Below are 19,186 nucleotides of genomic sequence, written 5' to 3'. Positions count from 1 at the left end.
GTGTAATTGAAATGAGACCAGAAAGTATTCCTGATTTTATGGTGGAAAGATGAATCAATAAAGATTCAAACTTGAGACCAGCAAAGAGAAAAGTAAAGATGGAGAGAAAGAATGCATGGAAGCAAAGAAAACATAATTTAGGATTGTTTCGGGGTAGCTGATCTGTGACCTGCGAATCTATCCGACTGCGCTCCCTCCTCTGTTGGACTGCAACTAATGAGAGTGACGATGCAGTCATGAAGACTTGTGGGAAAGTCATCTTTAAGCTCCTGTGTTGGCTCTTAAAACAATTTGCAGTGGATTTGGGTACCTCCTGTGTTGGTTTCCTTACCTCCAGTAACTGGCCAGTAACATGCTGTTCATACTGTACGCTTGAACAAATCTCCCCCTTTCTCTGTCTGTCTGCCTGGTGTACTTCCTGCCAGCTTATCCATATATCCTCCCCATGTCCGTCTGACAGACTTTCCTTGTGTCTCTCTATACCCCCCCCCCCCCAGTCTCTTTTTATTAGATTTTTCTGACTTCCTCCTCGTTCAATTTTATCTAGATTAATTAATCTACTGATGTTTTGAGGCAGTTTTTAGCAAGAAGTCTGTACAGGAGGACAAAGTGAAGAAGGGAGAGAGTCATGGCTCATTCTCTGGCTCATTCTCTGAGTCATTCTCTGAGCCTGTGAAGCAAATGAAAGGTAAAAAATATGGCATGTGGCTGGCACTTCTCACCCTGATAGCAATTTACAGCAAATACAAAGCCTTATTTGTACTGCATCACTGCATATGTCTCATTAATTTGCATTACCTAAGTGTGGAGCAAAGGGCTGGCTTATGAAACAAATAACCCAAATTTTACTTGAAACTAGGGAGCAGCTGCTTTTGGAAACAATGTCCTGCACTCTCACAAACTAATTACTTTGAATTCCATTGTTTTTTTGCACTGATGAATCCCAACATTGTTACCATTCACAGATCAGGTGTATCATTTCTTCTTTGAGGAGAACAAGACAACAAATCTATGTGCAGATGAGACTGAGTGGGCAAGAACAGTCTAGAAGTTTAAAGAGATAGAAAAATCAATCTTACACACAGTTGAGCAGATAGAAAACAGGAACTAATGTGAAAATAAAGGTGGCCTGGCTTAGGTATCGGAAACGAGTGAGGTTGTTGTCAGATGAGAAGGAACAAATACAAGATGGTTGGTGAATTGAATGATTAAGGAAATACAATGAAAAGTAAAAGAAAACAAAACAGGACATGGACAGGAACAATGAAGAAGATGTCTTGTAACAGTGGATGACAACAATGTGTGAGATGTATTAGGAGATAGATGAACAGTTGGTTCTCTTAGTGAATACTGCAGGTTAAAGGACTGCGTATGGCCAGAAATCTGGTTCAGAGCATCTATGGAATGGCTGGACTTGTGTCAGAAGTGGTTTAAAGGGTTTTATATACACTTAGCCGACAATAGGCTCTACCGTACATCGGAAGCATTGGTGAACATGTGTCGGTGTTGTTGTTTGGTGTATAACACACTGTTGGGCCCTGTTGGAGCTGGTTGATCTTTTTCAGCTGACAGTGTGAGAAATGATTGGCATACTAACGAAACATTAGGTCTTAAATGTGTGGTTAACCTCCTAATTTCTGCCTGATAGCTGAATATAAATGTCAATGTACAAAACAGTCCAAATGAGGTGTTAATTTGAATTAAAACACAAAGTAATCTAACACATGGCTAACTAAGCTGGAATGATGTTGCATAGTAAATTCTATCCTAATAACCTCGTTTAATAACAAACATACTACTCTTCTCTGCATTGCAAAGTTAAGTCAGATTATTTCATATTCAGCTCAGCTGCTCTAATTTTCACACAGAAATTATTTGACATTTCAGCAGGCTTCAATTGGCATTTTACCAATCAGATGAAGATTCAGGTGCAGTTGGCTCATATTCCGTTATATCAATTTCATTATGAGCTTCCGTCCAAACATCTCAACTATGCAGTGCATAAACTGAGAGTTGATTTGCTTCAAACTCACTTAATCTGTCTTATTCTCCATCTCAGCTGAGACCTTAAATGGTAGCTTCCATACAATAACCTTTATGCAGACAATAACCCTGTGCACACACTTTTATTAGTTCTATAAATTTTCTTTCAGAAAATGCTGCTGGGAGTTCATTCATTCTTTCAAAAACACACTCCACAGCAGAGGGTGAGTTAAGTAAAAGTACTTTATCCAGTGTGATTCCTCTGTTGCATGAGAATGGAAAGAGCTCTGCCTTGCAGGTTGCAGTGCATCATCATGAGCATCAAGCCTCACAGGCTAGACTACATACGGTTGCGTCTCATTGCTCGTAGCCTGTAAAGTTGTTTTGATAACTGTCATGCTCTTATGTCTGACCGGCAGGTCTAACACAGGTATCGAAACTAAAGCAGACCCCTGCAGGAATGTTTTCAGCTGTTTCCCAACACTGTGTGTGCAGGACAAGCCGTGTGAGTGACAGAACAAAAACAGGGGGATTACATTCATATCTAAAGCTGTTTCTTACCAGCACCAGCAAGCTTTGATCCAGGTCTGCAGAGTTTATTTATTCCCCAGTGCTGATGTTTTACAGACTGTCGGGTGAAATTTACGCAGCTATGTTGGTTATGACAGTGTGTGCTCATGGATGTACTTGCTTACAGAATGACATTATACACATTTCTACACGATTGTTGCTTAATGTAAACCAGCTTTTGTGTAAAGAAACTCTGAAGGGTACATTTAATTATTGCACACATTGTTAGGAATGAAAGAATGAGATTAAAAGCCAAATTAATGATTAAAACAAACCAACTTATTTTTTACAGTTTAACTATTAATTTGCTGTATGCTTCTACCAACAAGCTGAAGTTTCAGCAATTGCTTTAAATTATTTCTTTAAAAATGTACAATTAACACCTCAACTTCTGTTTCTGGTTAGCTGGCTATTTAAGTATTAATCTTTAACTCTTGTAGTTTTTCACTGACTTCAGTTCAGCTGCTGCAGTCTGTTGCACATCAAATAATGGATTTAAATTAATACCTGACAGCAGAATAGAAAAATGAATTAATGATAAAAACAGCAAGACACAGGAGCAATTAGAAGCCACTTTTAATTGAACCAGTGGTTTGATCATAGTGCTTGTTTCAGTTATTGCAACTGATCTTTTCCTGCTTATTCAAAATAGATAGATCTGTGAATGTGTGAGTATGTGTGTGTGCATGAGAGTGAGAATATCAGCCGGCTGAGATCAACAAATTCAAAAGGTGACAGTTAAGTTTTACTGATGGACATTATTGAAAGCATTCTCCAACTCAGAGGTAATTTGAACTGGCTTGTCAGGTTCTGCCAGTTGTTATATTTGGTGTATTAGAGCAGACAGACTGAGACAAGGGAATGAATAGTAATTTCATCCCAATCCACATCAGTTTATTGTAGCAAAGGGAACAGGAACATCTCCCAAATTTATCAAACTCTTTGTAAAACGTCTCTGGGATGAGGGTATATGAAATATTCATGTTAGACTTTGTGCCATTTGAAATTTAAATGACCTACAAGATGAACATTTTGACAACTCAAATACAATAGAAAGGATAAACAACTCCAGCTTTACAACCCCAGCTCCAAATAAGTTTGGACAGTGTGCAAAATGTAAATGAAAACATAACGTAAAGATTTGCAAATCATAAGAAGAACCCTTCCAGAAATGTGTTCAGTAGGAACACCTAAAACTGAAAATTAAAAAATTTAAAATTTTGTTGGAAATCATAGACGAAAGAGAAGTGGGACCTTCTGGCTTGTTATCAGCTCTCTCATTATAAGCTTAATCTCTGATTGTGTGGGAGTACATCACTGCCTATGGAACATGAAGCTTACACATGTGAAAAGGCGCCATCAATGCTGAAAGGTATATAAAGATTATAGAACATCATAAGCACCCATTTAGACAGACATCTTGTTCAGGGAAGTCCTGAATATGTCAGCATAACAATTCTAAACCTCATACTGCAGCAATAAAAACAGCATGGCTGAAAGTAGAAGAGTCCAGGTGCTGGACTGACCTGCCTGCAGTCCAGACTTTATACCAAAGGAAAGCATTTAGAGCATCATGAAACATTAAATACAACAAAGATGACCTAGAAACCTACAACAGACAAGGATGGGACAAAGTTCTTCTTCCAAGGGTCCAGAAATTGGTCTCCTCAGACCCCAGATGTGTTGTTAAAGGATGCTACACAGTTGTAAACATGGCCCTGTCCCAATGTTCTGAGATGCGTTGCTTCCTAATATTTTTCATGAAAATAGCAAAATGTTAGATTAGATTTGTAAATCGTTGTATTTTGTTTTTGTTCACATTTTAAATTTACCGTTTACAGACCATCCCGACGTTTAGCCCAACAATGAAGAGAAGCAAGAGCAACAGTCTTAAACTTAGTTTAATTCCATTTATTCATTCTCATCATGGTCATTAATCACATTTATGGAGACTCGTCAATCTTTAATATTTATTGATTTTTACATTTTTTGATGATGAAAAAGTCAACCTTACAGGCAAACGGTATGATCACTGCATCTTCAAATGTACATCAAAACAACACAAAAAACTGTACAGTATTAAAGATTTAACAGTAAACACTTGAATGAGTGACAATAAACAGATGGTGTAAAATAATTCCCAAGAATGAGCGCATGTAAGTTCATTAGGAGGCATACAGTTAGTTAATTAATTTACTTTCACTCATTTGCTGTTCGGTGCCACCTTTTAGAAAGTTTTTTTTCCCTTTTCGCTGCGCGTTGTCTTTAAAGTTTTACTTCTTAACATGACAATGAATTAACCTGACTTTCTGTTGTTAAACTGAAGTTTAAGACGTTAAGTTTATTGTTTTTCAAAAGAAAGCAACATTAACCCCCCCCACCCTCTATTGTTGTGTTAATATAATTTATGAAGTTTTAAAATTTGCGCCCTCATTCTTTTGCCAGGATCACCTCTGTATAGATTTTAGAAGACTCTTTTTCTAAGTTCCAAAGTGAATTTTCAGTACGTTGACTTTATAGTGAAGGACTTTGAAATCTTTTCATATGGGAATTGCTAACAACAGCTGATGTGGTATCAGCTAGATGTACTTTAACACTACCGTGCTTTCTACAAATCAAATATTTGCTCACACTCACTCATTCAAGGGCTTTAATGGGGTTAAATTATTTTCACACTGATACAATATCGAAGACCCATAAGAAGTAAGAATAATCTTTGTTGACAAGACCTGGCAAATTGAAAAAACCAGCAATATCATCTCTCTAGAAATTTGAAGAAACGTGAACCAAGGAGGTTCACCAACCTCTTCCAAAGAGGGGTTTGATTACATGCTTCACACAAGAGCCCATTTTATTCTTCAGCTGACAGCTTTAGTAAGACAGTGGGCTTGCATTTGCTTTGTGAGTGACATTTCTTTTTCAAGCCAACAGCTATTAATTGCCACGAGTGTACTTTGGAAAAGGTCAAACACTGCTCTGCTAAGTGGCGGTTTTGCACGAGTGTGCATTTGTGTGCAGGTGCACAGTTCTCATTGTATATCCTTACATATCTGTGGGAGAGAGTGTGTGGCAGGGATAAGACATAAAAACATTCTGTAAACAACAAAGTGTGGACATTACAATATGTAAATATTTACATTATACATCTCGATTCTTCATTACTTCTGTTTAAAAATGGTTTAATAGTATTCTATTAGAGAAATGTGACACATAGCTTCTTATTTCAATTATGAAGAAGAAAATAAGCAACATATTACTGTTATACAAACAGGGTGAGCTCTGAGGGAGTAAAAATCCCAGTTAGAAAATATCAGTTTATGATTGCAAATTTGAATGGATGTACAGTGTTTTTTTGTGTGTGATCACAGTCATATCTTACGATACAAAGCACAACAAGAAACTGTCACCACACATAACTATAGTGTAAAAACATTATACAAAACCACACCGCACTGAATAGCACTGGAGGACATAGTAGGTTTAGTGATTACTGAACACACGGAAACTGCAAGTCATTTTGAACATTTTTTTCTGATTTCTTCAAATCCTAACACCGTAACTTTACAGGAGCTGGTCTGTGAAGTGGTCCATACTGGCCCAAAAGAACAATTGAACGGAATATAAGACATTCGTGTCCTTCAACAAGAATCCCTTGTCCCGTCTGACCCATCAGATGAATTTCCAAAACATCTTGCACATGGTCCTTAGATGATGAATCATACAGACTATAAGGATCTCATTGATTGTCCCATCCCCATTAGCTTCAACTTTCTAATATGCCGTAAAATGTCGCTGTTAAATGAATTTTCATTATTAAAGATCATTAATGTGGATCTGAATGACTTTGTTGACCTCTTGGATGATCCTGTCGCATCTACAGGGGCTTCACATTTTTGCTGTTTCATTAAATATACAAACTACTGCATGATTTTCCATAACATTTTGTGCCCAGGGGATTATTATTATAGTAATTTTCTGACTTTAAATATAATTTAACACTTTTCCTGTGAAATACAGCTACAGATAAACTAGAATAATACTTAAATTGGTGGTTTCCAAACGATGCGTCTTGATGAAATCATATATGCCAGTCATTTTGCTTATTACCCAACTTCTCCTGTAACTTTGTCATTAAGTCTGGAATTGATTTATGTGTAAATTATTGGAAATCTGAGTAAATTCCTGTCAGTCTCAGTTGAACGTTTTGTGTTTATTTGAAAATTCCGGCATTCTACTTCACTGTAATCGTTGGTGTAACTAATAGACTCAAGCAAGATAAATGTGGGACTTCAGTGGAAACGCTGGTGCAAATTTGACATGCTTAAACTGTCTTGACCCTGCTAATCTACAGTTATTTAAGTATTCAAAAATGAAATCTATTGATTGAAAGCGTTTGATTTAGAGGGAAATTAACCAGGTATATTGAGGGTAATTTTATAAACATAGTAACAGAAAGGAGCAAAGTTACAAAACCACTGGTTACTGTAGAAACACTTGCCTTGTAATATAAACTGTAAGTTTTGTATAATTTGTGGAGAGCATACAAGTGCCCACATAAAGGAAAGATTTTACTTGACATGATGTGCAAAAAATACTTTGAATACTAACAACATGAACAGGTCATTTTTGGCAAATTATTTCCACAGTAAAAAGTATCTATTTAAAGCAACATGCGTACGTAAACAATTTTTTAAAAACCTGGTCTGAAACTCAACTGACAACCAATAAGTGCTCTCAGTCTGATTTTTACGTGTATAATGAAGTACTTTTTACATTTATTTCTGAGTAGTGGCTGCAGTCAGTGAGAGACATTATTATGACATTGCCTCAGTAGGTAGAACAGCTACTGTAAAAGCACATGACTATGAACCTGCTTATAAAATTAGACATTTCTACAAAATCATATATATAATTCAATCATTTTAAATGTCCTTTATGAGTGTGTTCAGTCTTTGCTATTGCATTAGCAGTGTACAAATAAATAAAAAATTTGGAACTGTTGCAAGCATTTTGCCATTAGAGATGTGTGGATGACACAACATACAAAAGTATTGAGCTTAAAATTCACCTTATGAAAGTGAAACACACCCTCCAATTACAAGCCTTGTTCATATGTTATTCTAATAGTTTTCTTTGCCTTTTTAAAAAAAAATATGGTAGTAGAAGGATACAGGGTGCAACCAACACTCACAGCAGAAGGTGACAGTCACAAAAAGTTAATCTATTGATCCATCTTCTCAGTTTTGTTTCTTAATAATCGACACAAAAATAAGTGCATATAAACACAATGTTTGGCTACATTTTATGAAAAACCCAAGAAATATACCCATTCTCTCATTCCGAACTCATCCGAACTGACGTTGTTGGTTTTGAATGCAGAGGAAATCTCCAAATCATCTCTTCTGGATGTGCAGGGTTTTCCAAGCTGGTATGGGGACCGTTGCAGGACATATTGCCATGGCAACGTGATGAGTTTTGTGCTTAGGAGCTGAATGTCCATCCCACTCTTCCATTCTGACCTTATGCAATCTGCAAAACCTGTTGATAAGTCAGCATTGTTGTAGCAGCTGAGTCCCTTACCGCTGCGGAGGGATACCTGGAAAAATACAACAGTTCCCCGATGAGTTGGGAATGAGAATGTGTTGACGAGAGCACAGTAATGTCTTTAGATGTTTTAAAGTAACTCTACTTCTACATTTTTGTTTTTTTGTCACTATTTCCTTGCCCTTTCAGTGACCTTTTTACACTTTGAAGATTACTTGGTCATGGTTAGACATCTGTGTGGTTTAGGTTGGGGAAAACAAATATTGTAATATTGTCCATCCATCCAGCCACCCACTTCATGCCACACTATCTCAGCTGGCATCAGGGTAAAGACGGATTGCACTCTGAACCGGTTGCCAGCCCATTGCAGGGCCATTATGATAATTTGCCACATTAAAATATCCTCTTCCTTGGATTATTGGTTGATGAGTAAAATACAAACACACAAATGCATAGTGTTGAATGCACAAACAATGCGCCCTGTTGAAATACACACTAGTAATTGTGCTGGATGGTACAAATCAGTAAAATAAGTTTTTCATGTTTTGCCGTTCGACTTGGCTGACCAGTGTCAGTCTCAAAAAATATGGTTTCAGACAGTAAACATTTCGTACATAACAAACCTAAAGAACCAATCCAGTCAGCTTGCAAGTTAGGGCTCATCAGATCTACTAATTAGAAACAAGGATTTAGCTAAATTAGCACTTTAGTATTGAGTCAAATCAAAGAATCAGAGTTTTTGAGAGTGAGGAACTGCAACTAGGAGAGAGGCAGTGCCAATCTAGAATTTTGCAGATCCTGTCACAGCTACTAAGGCAAAGGTATAGTTACGTGCAAGCAATTGTAAGGCATGAAGAAGCTGCTTTTACTTAAAAAAGGTTTCCAAGTATGGATTTAAGATTAACAGAGAAAAGATTTTAGTAGAGTTATCGCAACAGCTGAAGTTGGTGGAAAAATTATGGTTTTAGCAAATAATGTTTGGTTGGGGACCTGCCAGGTTTGGTTTTCATTAAGGCAAATATGTAACTTTTTTTTCACAGCTTGTATAACGCCAACCACCAACTTCCAGAAAAAAGAGAGAAAACAAGCAGATTCTCCCAAAGTATGCTTGTTGTGTTGTGCTTACAAAGCGGGGGGGGGGGGGGTTCTTAAGTAGCCATGTCATACAGGAATTGGGTTCTCTGCTCTGATTGGTCAGTGTCAAGGAAAACGTGGGATCCCAGGCCTTTCCATATAGCCCCTCTCACTCTTGGAAGTGCATTTCTCTAATCCTCTGTAGCAGCTGTAATATGCCATTGCATAGCTGCAAAATAGCCAACAGATTGTTTCCACATCTTCGTGTTGGTCTGAAAGGAAAACTTTAAGTCCCCAGATCTCTGCATGCCTCTGCAGCAGCTGGTGGGAAAGCATTACAGCAGCTTCTTTCTGTTTTGTAATGATTCTTTCTCAAGTTAAAAATGCTCGTGTCTGAGCATCACTTTATTGATTTATGCAAATTAAGTATGAAATAAATGAATAAGTATCAGCCTTCTGTATGCTGGCCACATTTTAAAAAAAATTCCAAAGGCTGTTATGAATGTTTAAAAGTATCGCAAGAAATAAGCATTGTCTGTTTGTAGTATTTACAAAGTCTCATGGACACTGGAGTCTATGCAGTATGACAAAGACCCACTGCAATCTGGACACGACAAAAGTTTTGCTGCAACTTTACCAAGGCAAGCAAGAGTAGTAAGTCGTAATGATGAAAGAGATTCTTCTTATACAGATGTGAGCTTTGATTAAAGAGAAATATCTATCCTTTGCCCTGTTTTTTTTCTAACGTCAAAGTAAGGTTTATCCACAGATGCTCACCCAAAATACCACAAAGGAGGGTTACATCATAGCTGCTGTCATGGTGAGAGAACTGCTGGAGGCCATTTTTATAAAGAACGTACTTTTAGGGGTTTTCTGAGTTAATGCCTAAGATCACAAGAACTGTGGACTCATTGCTACTGCACAGCACCAAGTGAACGTGAACGATCAGTCCAGTAAACTCAAACATACCGTATGAAATATCTACAGCAATATCCAACAGTTTCAAGGATTTGTCTATCTTTTTTTCATTCTTCCATCATTACATTCTTAGCATCACATCATTCTTCATGCAATGCTGCGCGAGGACACAAGACACAGTGAAATTAGAATATGTGCGTCTGAAGTTGCAGTACTCTCTGACTGGGCACTTGTTTTCCCACGACATTGATGGTCACCACGGTAGCACATCAGCTGGACCAGTAATCACAAAGTGGCAGTCGATGGGTTAATGGTATGAGAAAAATAAAGCGTATTCTTTGTAGCTTGTTCAGTATGCCGTTTCTTTGATGATGTTGGTGGACAGGGTGTGGTTGCTGGAGATGCTGATTGACTGCCGGGTCAAAGGGTGTGGTTGCCTGCTGGGCGTATGACGATAGAGCATGAAGAAGTAACGCAGCGTGGAGAAGAAGATCTGGCGGTAGGTAGCAGACACCAGGTTGTAGAGGATTGGGTTAATGGCTGAGCTGACGTAGAACAGGACATTGGTCAGCATGTAGAAATAGTGGTAGAAGTCATACAAGTCACTGAAGACAACAGAGAAAAAACAGGAAGTTAGGTGTGGCGTCAGTAACATACAAGTTATTTAAGTATGGATGTGAAGTTTCAGTGTGTAGCATATGAACATCAAATTGTATACAGACATTTACCAGGCTGAAGTATCAGGTTGGAAATATTCTTCCAAACTTATATTTCACTGGGGATGATTAACAAATTTATGTCCATGAATGTTCTATACAAACATTCAGCTTGAGCTATACGTAGCTTGCAAACAAACAAGACAGGTCCCCGGTCCATCATAGGCTAACACAGAAAAAAGACAACCATTCATGCATAGAGTTACACCTACAGACAATTTAGAAAAACTGAGTACCCTTGCATGTATGTCTTTGCAAACCATGCAGACACTGCAAAACAGTCCAAACTGACAACTTTCTTGCTGTGAGGGGACAGCTCTAAGCACGACACCACTGTAATGTTCCACCCTCCATCATTGAAACCCCCTAACCCCTACTAACAGTTGGTGAGCATGTCTCACATTAACCTATTAACACTTGTTTGAAGTCTCTCTGGTCCACTATCAGAAGTACTTCCAACAACACTGACAGATAAGCTACTGAAGAAGCGTTTTCAAGATTGTAATGTGGGCTTCTCGCCAGCGTCTGGCTTCATTAAGGCTGTCAAAGTCTACAGTAAGAGGTTGGAAGGAAGAAATGTTTCTTTTGCTAGAATTACAGACACATACTTAGGGGTAAGATCGGCTTTTAAAGTCCATGTGGTACACATCTAATCCTCAGATGGATGAAAATGGCACATGGATTCTGACGTCTCTCCCGTGGATAACCATAAAGTGAGCTCTGCTGCAACTGGAAATAAATGTCTTGTAAAAGGAGCATGTTCATTTAATTTGCAATCCAATAGGGAATTGGAACATTGCACGATATAAATGTAATTGAATAAACTCCAATGCTCAAGGGAGGTTTTAAAAATCTTTAACTGACTGAGTGTGTCCTTCTGAGGTTGGGGAGAAGGAAGCAAAAGATTAAACTACACAGAAGAAGAGAAGAACATTAAGGATGAAAAAAAAATTACATAAGATTGGACAAGAGCTGAAAAGGATTAATGAAAGACACAAGTTGAGGATGGGTGTAGAAAGTACAGCCTACAACATACAGAGCAAATATAAAAGAAATCAAGCAAATCCAATTTTCACACCGAGGTGTGAAAACATACTTCAAAGGAGAATCCAGGCTTATTACAACCTGGGGCACTTTCGGTGGAGATATTGTGACTCTGCTGTTCATGAAACCTTAAAGTCACATAAAACAGTCTAAATTATACACAAAAAGCAGTTCCATAAAAAAGAGTAATTTCTGACTGTGCCATTTGTAAAAAAAAGTGGAATCTCCAATATTCATGTTGGTCAGTTGCTTTGCAGGAGATGAGTATATAGAGTAACAACAATGACATTGTGAATTGTTTGTATGGCTACACATCTCAGGTCCCAGTTCCAAGATCCCGAGCAAAGGAGGTATGGACAGACACAAAGAGAGAGGAGTCTGGTGATTAATGTGACACTCACCCTTTACACGTGACGGATGCCAAAAAGATTTCAACAAAAGATACACTGATGTAATCTTCTGGTGTATTTTTAGGAACTAAGCTGTTCTTTAAAATGTTTTGTTGAAATTAATTTCAGGGTCATGGATATGACGGCAGTGGAGAGATGGAGAGGAGTAGGCACAAATTAGATAAAAAGAGATGAGCCAAAAGACTTCACAAACTGAGGAGGATAAATGTGTGCTCTGGTTCAGATACTCCTGAACGTCTGTTCAGCCAGTTATTTGGATTGCATATTAGTCTGTGAGCTCTTCTTATGTAATGAGGAGGGTTGGATCTTGAGGCAACAGTGAGTTGCGGGTCATATTTTGATTAATAAGAATCCCATATGTAGCAAAAATAGTGCATAATTGTAATAACATGTTTCTGGGCAAACTGCAGCACAGATGAAGCATTCAACCTCCAGCAATTCTGTGGTGAATGCACAACAGTTAGATATGTCAGTTGGGGGGGGGGCAAGATTAAAGATGAGGGATAAACAGTAAGTAGCTCATTATATCTTAATCCACATGGTGATTAAAACTGTCAAACCGGAAGAGCTAAAAGTGTAATATGCCCAAACTAGAAATACACAAGAAAAGAACAAAAACTTTTGAAGCATTTTGATCTCAGAAATTTTCTTCAGAAACTAGAAACCAACAATAAGGCGTTAAATCTAAATTACGAAAATTTGACAAAGATGGACGAATAAGAGGATGCCCGATAAGGAGATGGATCCTTTAGAGGATGGCAAAGAGAAGAACCTTGGTAGCATATCTCACTGATTTTGTAGACTTGTCAAATATATGTATTTTTTTTACAATCTGTCTACCCATTTATATGCAGCTGAATTTTCTTTATTTTTTATAAATAGATAAAAGCCAAAGGAGTTTATTCTTTTGCCCATGCAGTCAAGTCTCATAAAAAAGTCTAACAAGCACCAAGTCTGCTATTTATTAATATGCATTTATTTAGGATTGCATGTTATTTCATGCTATAAATTGAGAAATTGTGAGAGGATGAAATTCTTCCTGTGCTCTTCCCCCATCCCTAACTATTTGGACTGTAATTCTAAAGGTGTAGAACAACACACAAGAAGTTTAACAAGAGCCCAAATTACCTTGTGCCTTGCTATTTGTATGCATTGCCATGAGATCATGGGAAGAACTCTCAGGAGTCTTATATCCGCAGTTTAAATTTGCTCAGTTTTAACTTACAGTTTTAAAGCTGTTACTGACTCATTTAGAAGATTATTCTGGTTGGATGTTTAGAAAATACAAGAATTAAGAGTTTTATGCTGTGTTGAGTTTTGATATATCAAAGATGTTAATTTGTCTTTCCCTGTCATAGTTTGTTTAGCTGCAAAGGCATTTCTAATATGAAATTCCTCATTTTCATATAAATGGGCTGACCAAACAGACATATGCATTAGACTACATTAGTTAAAACTACCATAAGTCAACAAGACAAACTGGTAAGTATAAGAGAGGTTTCACACTTTCATAAATTAACCTATATTCTCTTTAAATACCTGTCCTTTGGATTATTGGTACCGAGGCATCATGAAACTGATACTGTGACAGTCTGCATTTTGTGTTGTTTGTGCATCTGACAAGAAGTGCCTGTATCACTGTGTGATTGTCTCGATATATTACCCCCTCAGCTCTTTGTCTGCAAAATGAATTAAATCAGTCATGTTTTTTTGTTATTTTAGTTCAAGGGCTTTATTTAAAAGAAAGTAATCCAATTTTTAAAAGGGCTGCTTTGCAAAGTTCAGAACAATTATGTTTCCACAATAACACCCTCTAAGATCTGAAATTGAAGAAATATTGCATAATTGCATAATATCATCAAGCAATTTTGCAAAAAGGGAGAGTTGATTTATGCCTTGTTTATAGCAGCCCTGCTGATGAAACGTTGTACACTGCTGTTTCTGGGGTGCCTGAAGCATAAAAAAAAAAAAAAAGTAAGGTAAAAATATTAACTGTTATTTGTAGCACCGTTGCTCTACATGGCATTTCAGGAGGATAAAGTACTTAATATGAACATGAACAACATGCATTAGTGGAATCAGTCAACATATCTACGGGTCCACTTGTCTTTCGAGTGTCTTTTGGGAAGCAGGCTTTTTTTCCTCATTAAAGTCAATTCTGGCAACAAACAATGGCAGAACAGATTCTCTTACTTAAAGTAACTCCAGCTAATCAGACTTATAGAACCTAATTTCCTCCAATCATCATTTCCTATTACAATGCATTTCTAAAAACAAACAATGCTTTGTACATCTGAAGGAATCCTTAGAATTACTTACATTTTGAACTACATAGCTCACTATCACTTTATGTGTACAAAGATTAGCATTTTCTGGTTTGATAACTTAATCTGGTTGCGCAAAACAGCAGTTACTGGTTTATTAATGATATGACTTTTACCAGCCGGCAGTAAATATGCCATATGATGCCATTTTTTATTTTTTTAAGTTAGTTTAAGGGAAGTAAAACAAGCCATCCTATCTTTTCAAGATATCAGAAGGGGCAAAACAGCTTCTTAAAGACCCCACAACTGTTTTTTTCACCACATATTTCCTGATCTATTTGATGCTTTTTTTAACTAGAGCTAATAGAAAAAAAGCTTTTTATGCTAGTCCTACTCAGCTCTCTAATACTGTTTGATGACAAGTTAGCTCGGCCTTCACATAAGCATTAGTCTGCTTAGCATTACTTATGTTCCACTCATTGTTTGCAGTCCACAGAACAAGTTAAGTGATCCATTTCCTGCTTTGGACAGACCCACAGACAAACACAGACCGACACCATTTCTCAGAGAACCTGCATGTGCAATTGGTTATTGTTAACCTTTACACTGTGAGCCACAGCTTCATCCATAGAAAACTACTAGAATTTGAATTGAAGTGGCTTTAATGTAGGCTCTGGTTCCAAATCCATTCATGTCTACAGGCTGTGAAACACGAGAACAAATCTGTGCAGTGCTGGCGTGAAAGGTCAGACATGTTAAGATAAAGTTAAAATAATTTCAACTTGGGTGCAGTGCTCTGTGAGGTCACGTCAATGCATCCAATAAAAGGGAATCTGTCAAATCTGAGATCATTCACCACAGACAAATTGCTTAACAAACATTGTTTAAAGTTTTTGCTGCCAAAAGTTGGTTCTCATATTTGTGTTTCTCCTGCCGACTCTCTGGAACAGGGTGCAGCTCCAGGATGAGCCTAAACTCCAAAACTGTTTTCTTGCCCTTTTTACGAACCAACACTGTGTTAGCTGCTGCTTGGCAGGTACATCCTACATCCAAGTCTGCAGATGGATGGCTTTTCGCTCTCCTCGCAACTGAAACCAAACCAAACCAAACTTGGACGCAATTTGCACATGAACAACTTTTTCCCCTGCTCTGAACCCAACCCCTGCAGCAAGCACAGCACTTACTACATCTTATGCGAAAGCCCCTTGAGTCTTCCCAACTCTTCAGTCAAAGCATCAATTCCCTTTGGCAGCAACAATATTTTTATCTTGAACAGCTAATGACAAAAGGTGGAGCTCTATACATCAAACACTAGCATTTAGAGGCATACAACTGACCCTGTAGTCTGTGCTCCACTCTTGCCTTCCCACCTCTCTGATCTTCATCTTGGTTTACATTTCCAGTAATGTTTTGAGTGTTGCGTTCACCACTTAGGCTGAGTCATGGTCAAACTAAATAGGCTGCACAGAAGTCAAGTTGAAAAATGTTCCAGACAACCGACGTCACAACCTAGAATGCATTAAGGCATAAACAACAATGACTAACTAAGGTGATATAAAGAAATAAATTAAACAAAAACACATTGAGGATTTCAAAGACCACATTGATATAGTCTATGCCAATGTTAATCTAATGAGATATAAGTCAGGGTTCCTTTATATATTTCCTTAGTATCTGAGCTCTTGATAGATCAATATGACTTGATAATTATCAGACGATGTAAGGTTTGTGCACAGCTTACAGCTATTCAAAACACCCAAAGCTGTGGAAGACTAGCAACAAGTACAGGTAAAAGGGCAACGAAAAAGAGCGAATAAGGGATTAAAACAGTTCCGTGTCTCAAAGAATTGTCTCACAGCCACAGAAAAGTTTTTTTTTCATAATGTTTGCATTTATTTTTCTTGCCGTTTCCACTAATTGGTTTCCAAACATGGTGGTGCCATCGCATCACAAACTATCTGGGATTTGAAGAAGTGGGAGCATTTCTTCGGTGACCGAGCAAGATTTGGTAGCATGAGTGCTATAGAGATACTGTCATACAAGTAATTGTTATTAGAAAAACTATAGTTATTTTAGAAATCTGTAAACCTTTACATTTTTGGCAATCAGCTGTCAACATTTATGACCAAAGCTGAACATAGTTTTGCTGTTTCCTGATCAAGATCTACTTTAGATACTCATTTCTCATGAGATAATGCTTCTAGTAGTTCTCTTCACTACACCATTTCATCTCAATTTGGTACTGTCATGAAATAGCAGCATTTCAGGGTGATACACAGTCTGTTTTGCAATATCACCGATGACACACTATTTTCCCCTCGAAGCTAAAGGCAGACTCGTTGTCTAACAGTGTGCCCAGTTAATTTCATTATCCCCCGAGAGCAGAAAATATAAATCTCTTCTTGATTATTTAATTTTTTACCAAATCTTTTGCCAGAATAAAAAAGTGGAAAACAATTGAGTCTTCCAGGTACTGCAGAAACTGACATTCTTGATTCATTCTCAGCACTGCATCCTGAATACCTTGTGAATTGTCAGTACACCTTTCGCATGATACAAACCAGCTTTTCTAAATTCTCTTGCCATAATGTAAGCAGAGGCATGGAAACCATGTGATTTGTGTGTTTTACTGAGTATTTGTATTTACTTACTGATGATGTATGATTTTCTGCTGCCGTGTTTAAATCTTGTTTGCCTGGCCTACATTCGCGCAGAAGGAAGTGAGTTTCCATGCACTGATATTCATTTACTGAAATGGTGTCTGTTTGATTTAATTAGGGAAACAATATTTCGGAGGGCTAAGAATAGAGGAACAAGACGGAAAGAGCAAGTGAGTGAGAGAGAGGATGAGAATGTTAAACGAAGGCAATCTAATCAGGAAGATGCATCTACCCTGCTCCCTTTTGTCAGACGCTCTTAACAGATGACTCTCTAAATGACAGCTTTAGCCCATATAAGTGAGTGTCTGAATGCTTGTGTCTAAAAGGGCTTGTCTATATGGGCCTGGAATTGTGAGTGTATAATTGTACAAGTAAAGGTCTGCAGTGCATTTGGGTACCAAATATGTCATATTGCTGTGTTTATACATGGAAGCACAAGTAGTAAGTAAGCAAACGAACTAAAGGCTGAAAGTTCAGTGCATGAAAGGCAGAGAAAATTTTTTACTCACTCTGACCAGTCAGAGATGTAGCAAAACATGAGGCGGCGAGCGTGATAGGGCAGCCAGCAGACCACAAAGGCTATGACCACCGCTCCTGAACACAAAGGAGAGAGAAAGCATCATAAAACTGACACAAAGCTGACTTATACATAAAAAAAACAGGCTGGAACAAATACTTTAAATGTTGAATTGAATTGAGGGAATAATAACAGAGATAAATAATGACTTTGTCAAGTATGGGAAAGAAAGAACAACTCAGTGACAGCACGTCTACACAATCCCCCAGCACATCAACTGGGAAATGACTGTGTAATTTGTGTTTGACTGTGTGTGAAATGAAAATCACAAGAGTAGAAAATGAATTGTAGCTACATGTTGCTATTATTTGACACAGAATTAAAAAAAAAGAGTAAATATCAATGTAATCTCTGTTGTCTCGATGTACCTAATCTCGATGTTGTTTTATTCTTAACCAGGTATCACTGGTAGGAGAAATAGTGTTAAATTGCTTAACAAAAATGTGGACGCTGCTCTTATCTATATTCTAGTGGTGTAACTGGATCAGTTAGTTATGTCTCACATGCCCAGTACATGCTAAAGTATTAGTGTGCCCAAAATGTTAAACCGAATCCATAACTGACCTATAGAGGGAAAAAACTTTTGTGAATACATTCTTTTCCCAAAAGAGATGGTCCTTGCCCCCATCCACTCAGGCATAAATTAATAACAACACAAGAGATCTGTAGACGAGTCCATAACTGACGTAACGGATCAAAACTCCAACCAAACTTATACTGCATGGAAAAGTAGTGCTATAACTATCCAGCTGTTGACATGTTTTCAGCAAATCCTGCAAATGATTTGTAATTTTAGACTTGCAGAATAAATAAGTATTCATAACGCTGATCCATACTTTTAAGTTTGACCCGTATGTGGAGATTTTATGTATACACGCAACCATGTAGATTTGTTTTGTACTTGTATTCAAAACTTATTACCCCTATTCTAGCGCCATACTAAACTACTTTGTTAGATCACAAGGTAAAGTTAAAGCATCTAAATGGCTTGATTAGGTTTAGGAAGACATCAAGGCTTGACTTTAAGTTGTTGTGCATGAGGTTTAAGGTGGTTCTTTGGAAGAAGCACAAAATTAAATTCACAATGTTTTTGTTGGTTTTGAATTGTGAATGTTATTCTAATTCTTTTATTTCTTCAGCTGTTTAGGTTTCTTTATGCTGACAGTTGTTTTCACCAGATGTTATCACCAGATTATCTGCATAAAGCCATATGAGGCAACCTGGAATAGTGGTCAGGAAGGGACAAACCAAAAACTGGCCCGTGTGCAGGCCTTTTAGGTTTTCTTTGGCCACCGTAGTTTTCTGGACTAACCACTCCTGCAATGAAAAACATTTGCTTCCAAAGTCATGCTGTGTGTAACAAAAAACATGCACAATTGATTTCATTCATCTTCATCTTGTGCATATTTCACGATTAACTATGAGA

At 37.6% G+C, this 19,186-nt stretch overlaps 1 protein-coding gene across 1 annotated transcript in view; it reads right to left on the bottom strand.

Moving 5' to 3' along the window:
- Positions 1-10,200: 10,200 nt before the first annotated feature.
- ntsr1 (neurotensin receptor 1 (high affinity)) overlaps positions 10,201-19,186 on the bottom strand; it is a 39,128-nt gene continuing 30,142 nt past the window's right edge. The window contains exons 3-4 of the mRNA XM_072367004.1: positions 17,693-17,777; positions 10,201-10,694 (exon numbers count right to left, since the gene is read on the bottom strand). Coding sequence (XP_072223105.1) covers positions 10,439-10,694; positions 17,693-17,777 — 341 coding nt within the window. The 3' untranslated portion in view covers positions 10,201-10,438. The remainder of the gene's footprint in view (positions 10,695-17,692; positions 17,778-19,186) is intronic.

The sequence above is a fragment of the Leuresthes tenuis genome, unplaced genomic scaffold (genome assembly GCF_036924035.1).
Source record: "Leuresthes tenuis unplaced genomic scaffold, fLeuTen1.0.hap1 SCAF_16, whole genome shotgun sequence".
Taxonomy (NCBI): Eukaryota; Metazoa; Chordata; class Actinopteri; order Atheriniformes; family Atherinopsidae; genus Leuresthes; species Leuresthes tenuis.
Note: the sequence above shows the minus strand (reverse complement) of the source record. Positions and strands in the feature narration are given on the sequence as shown.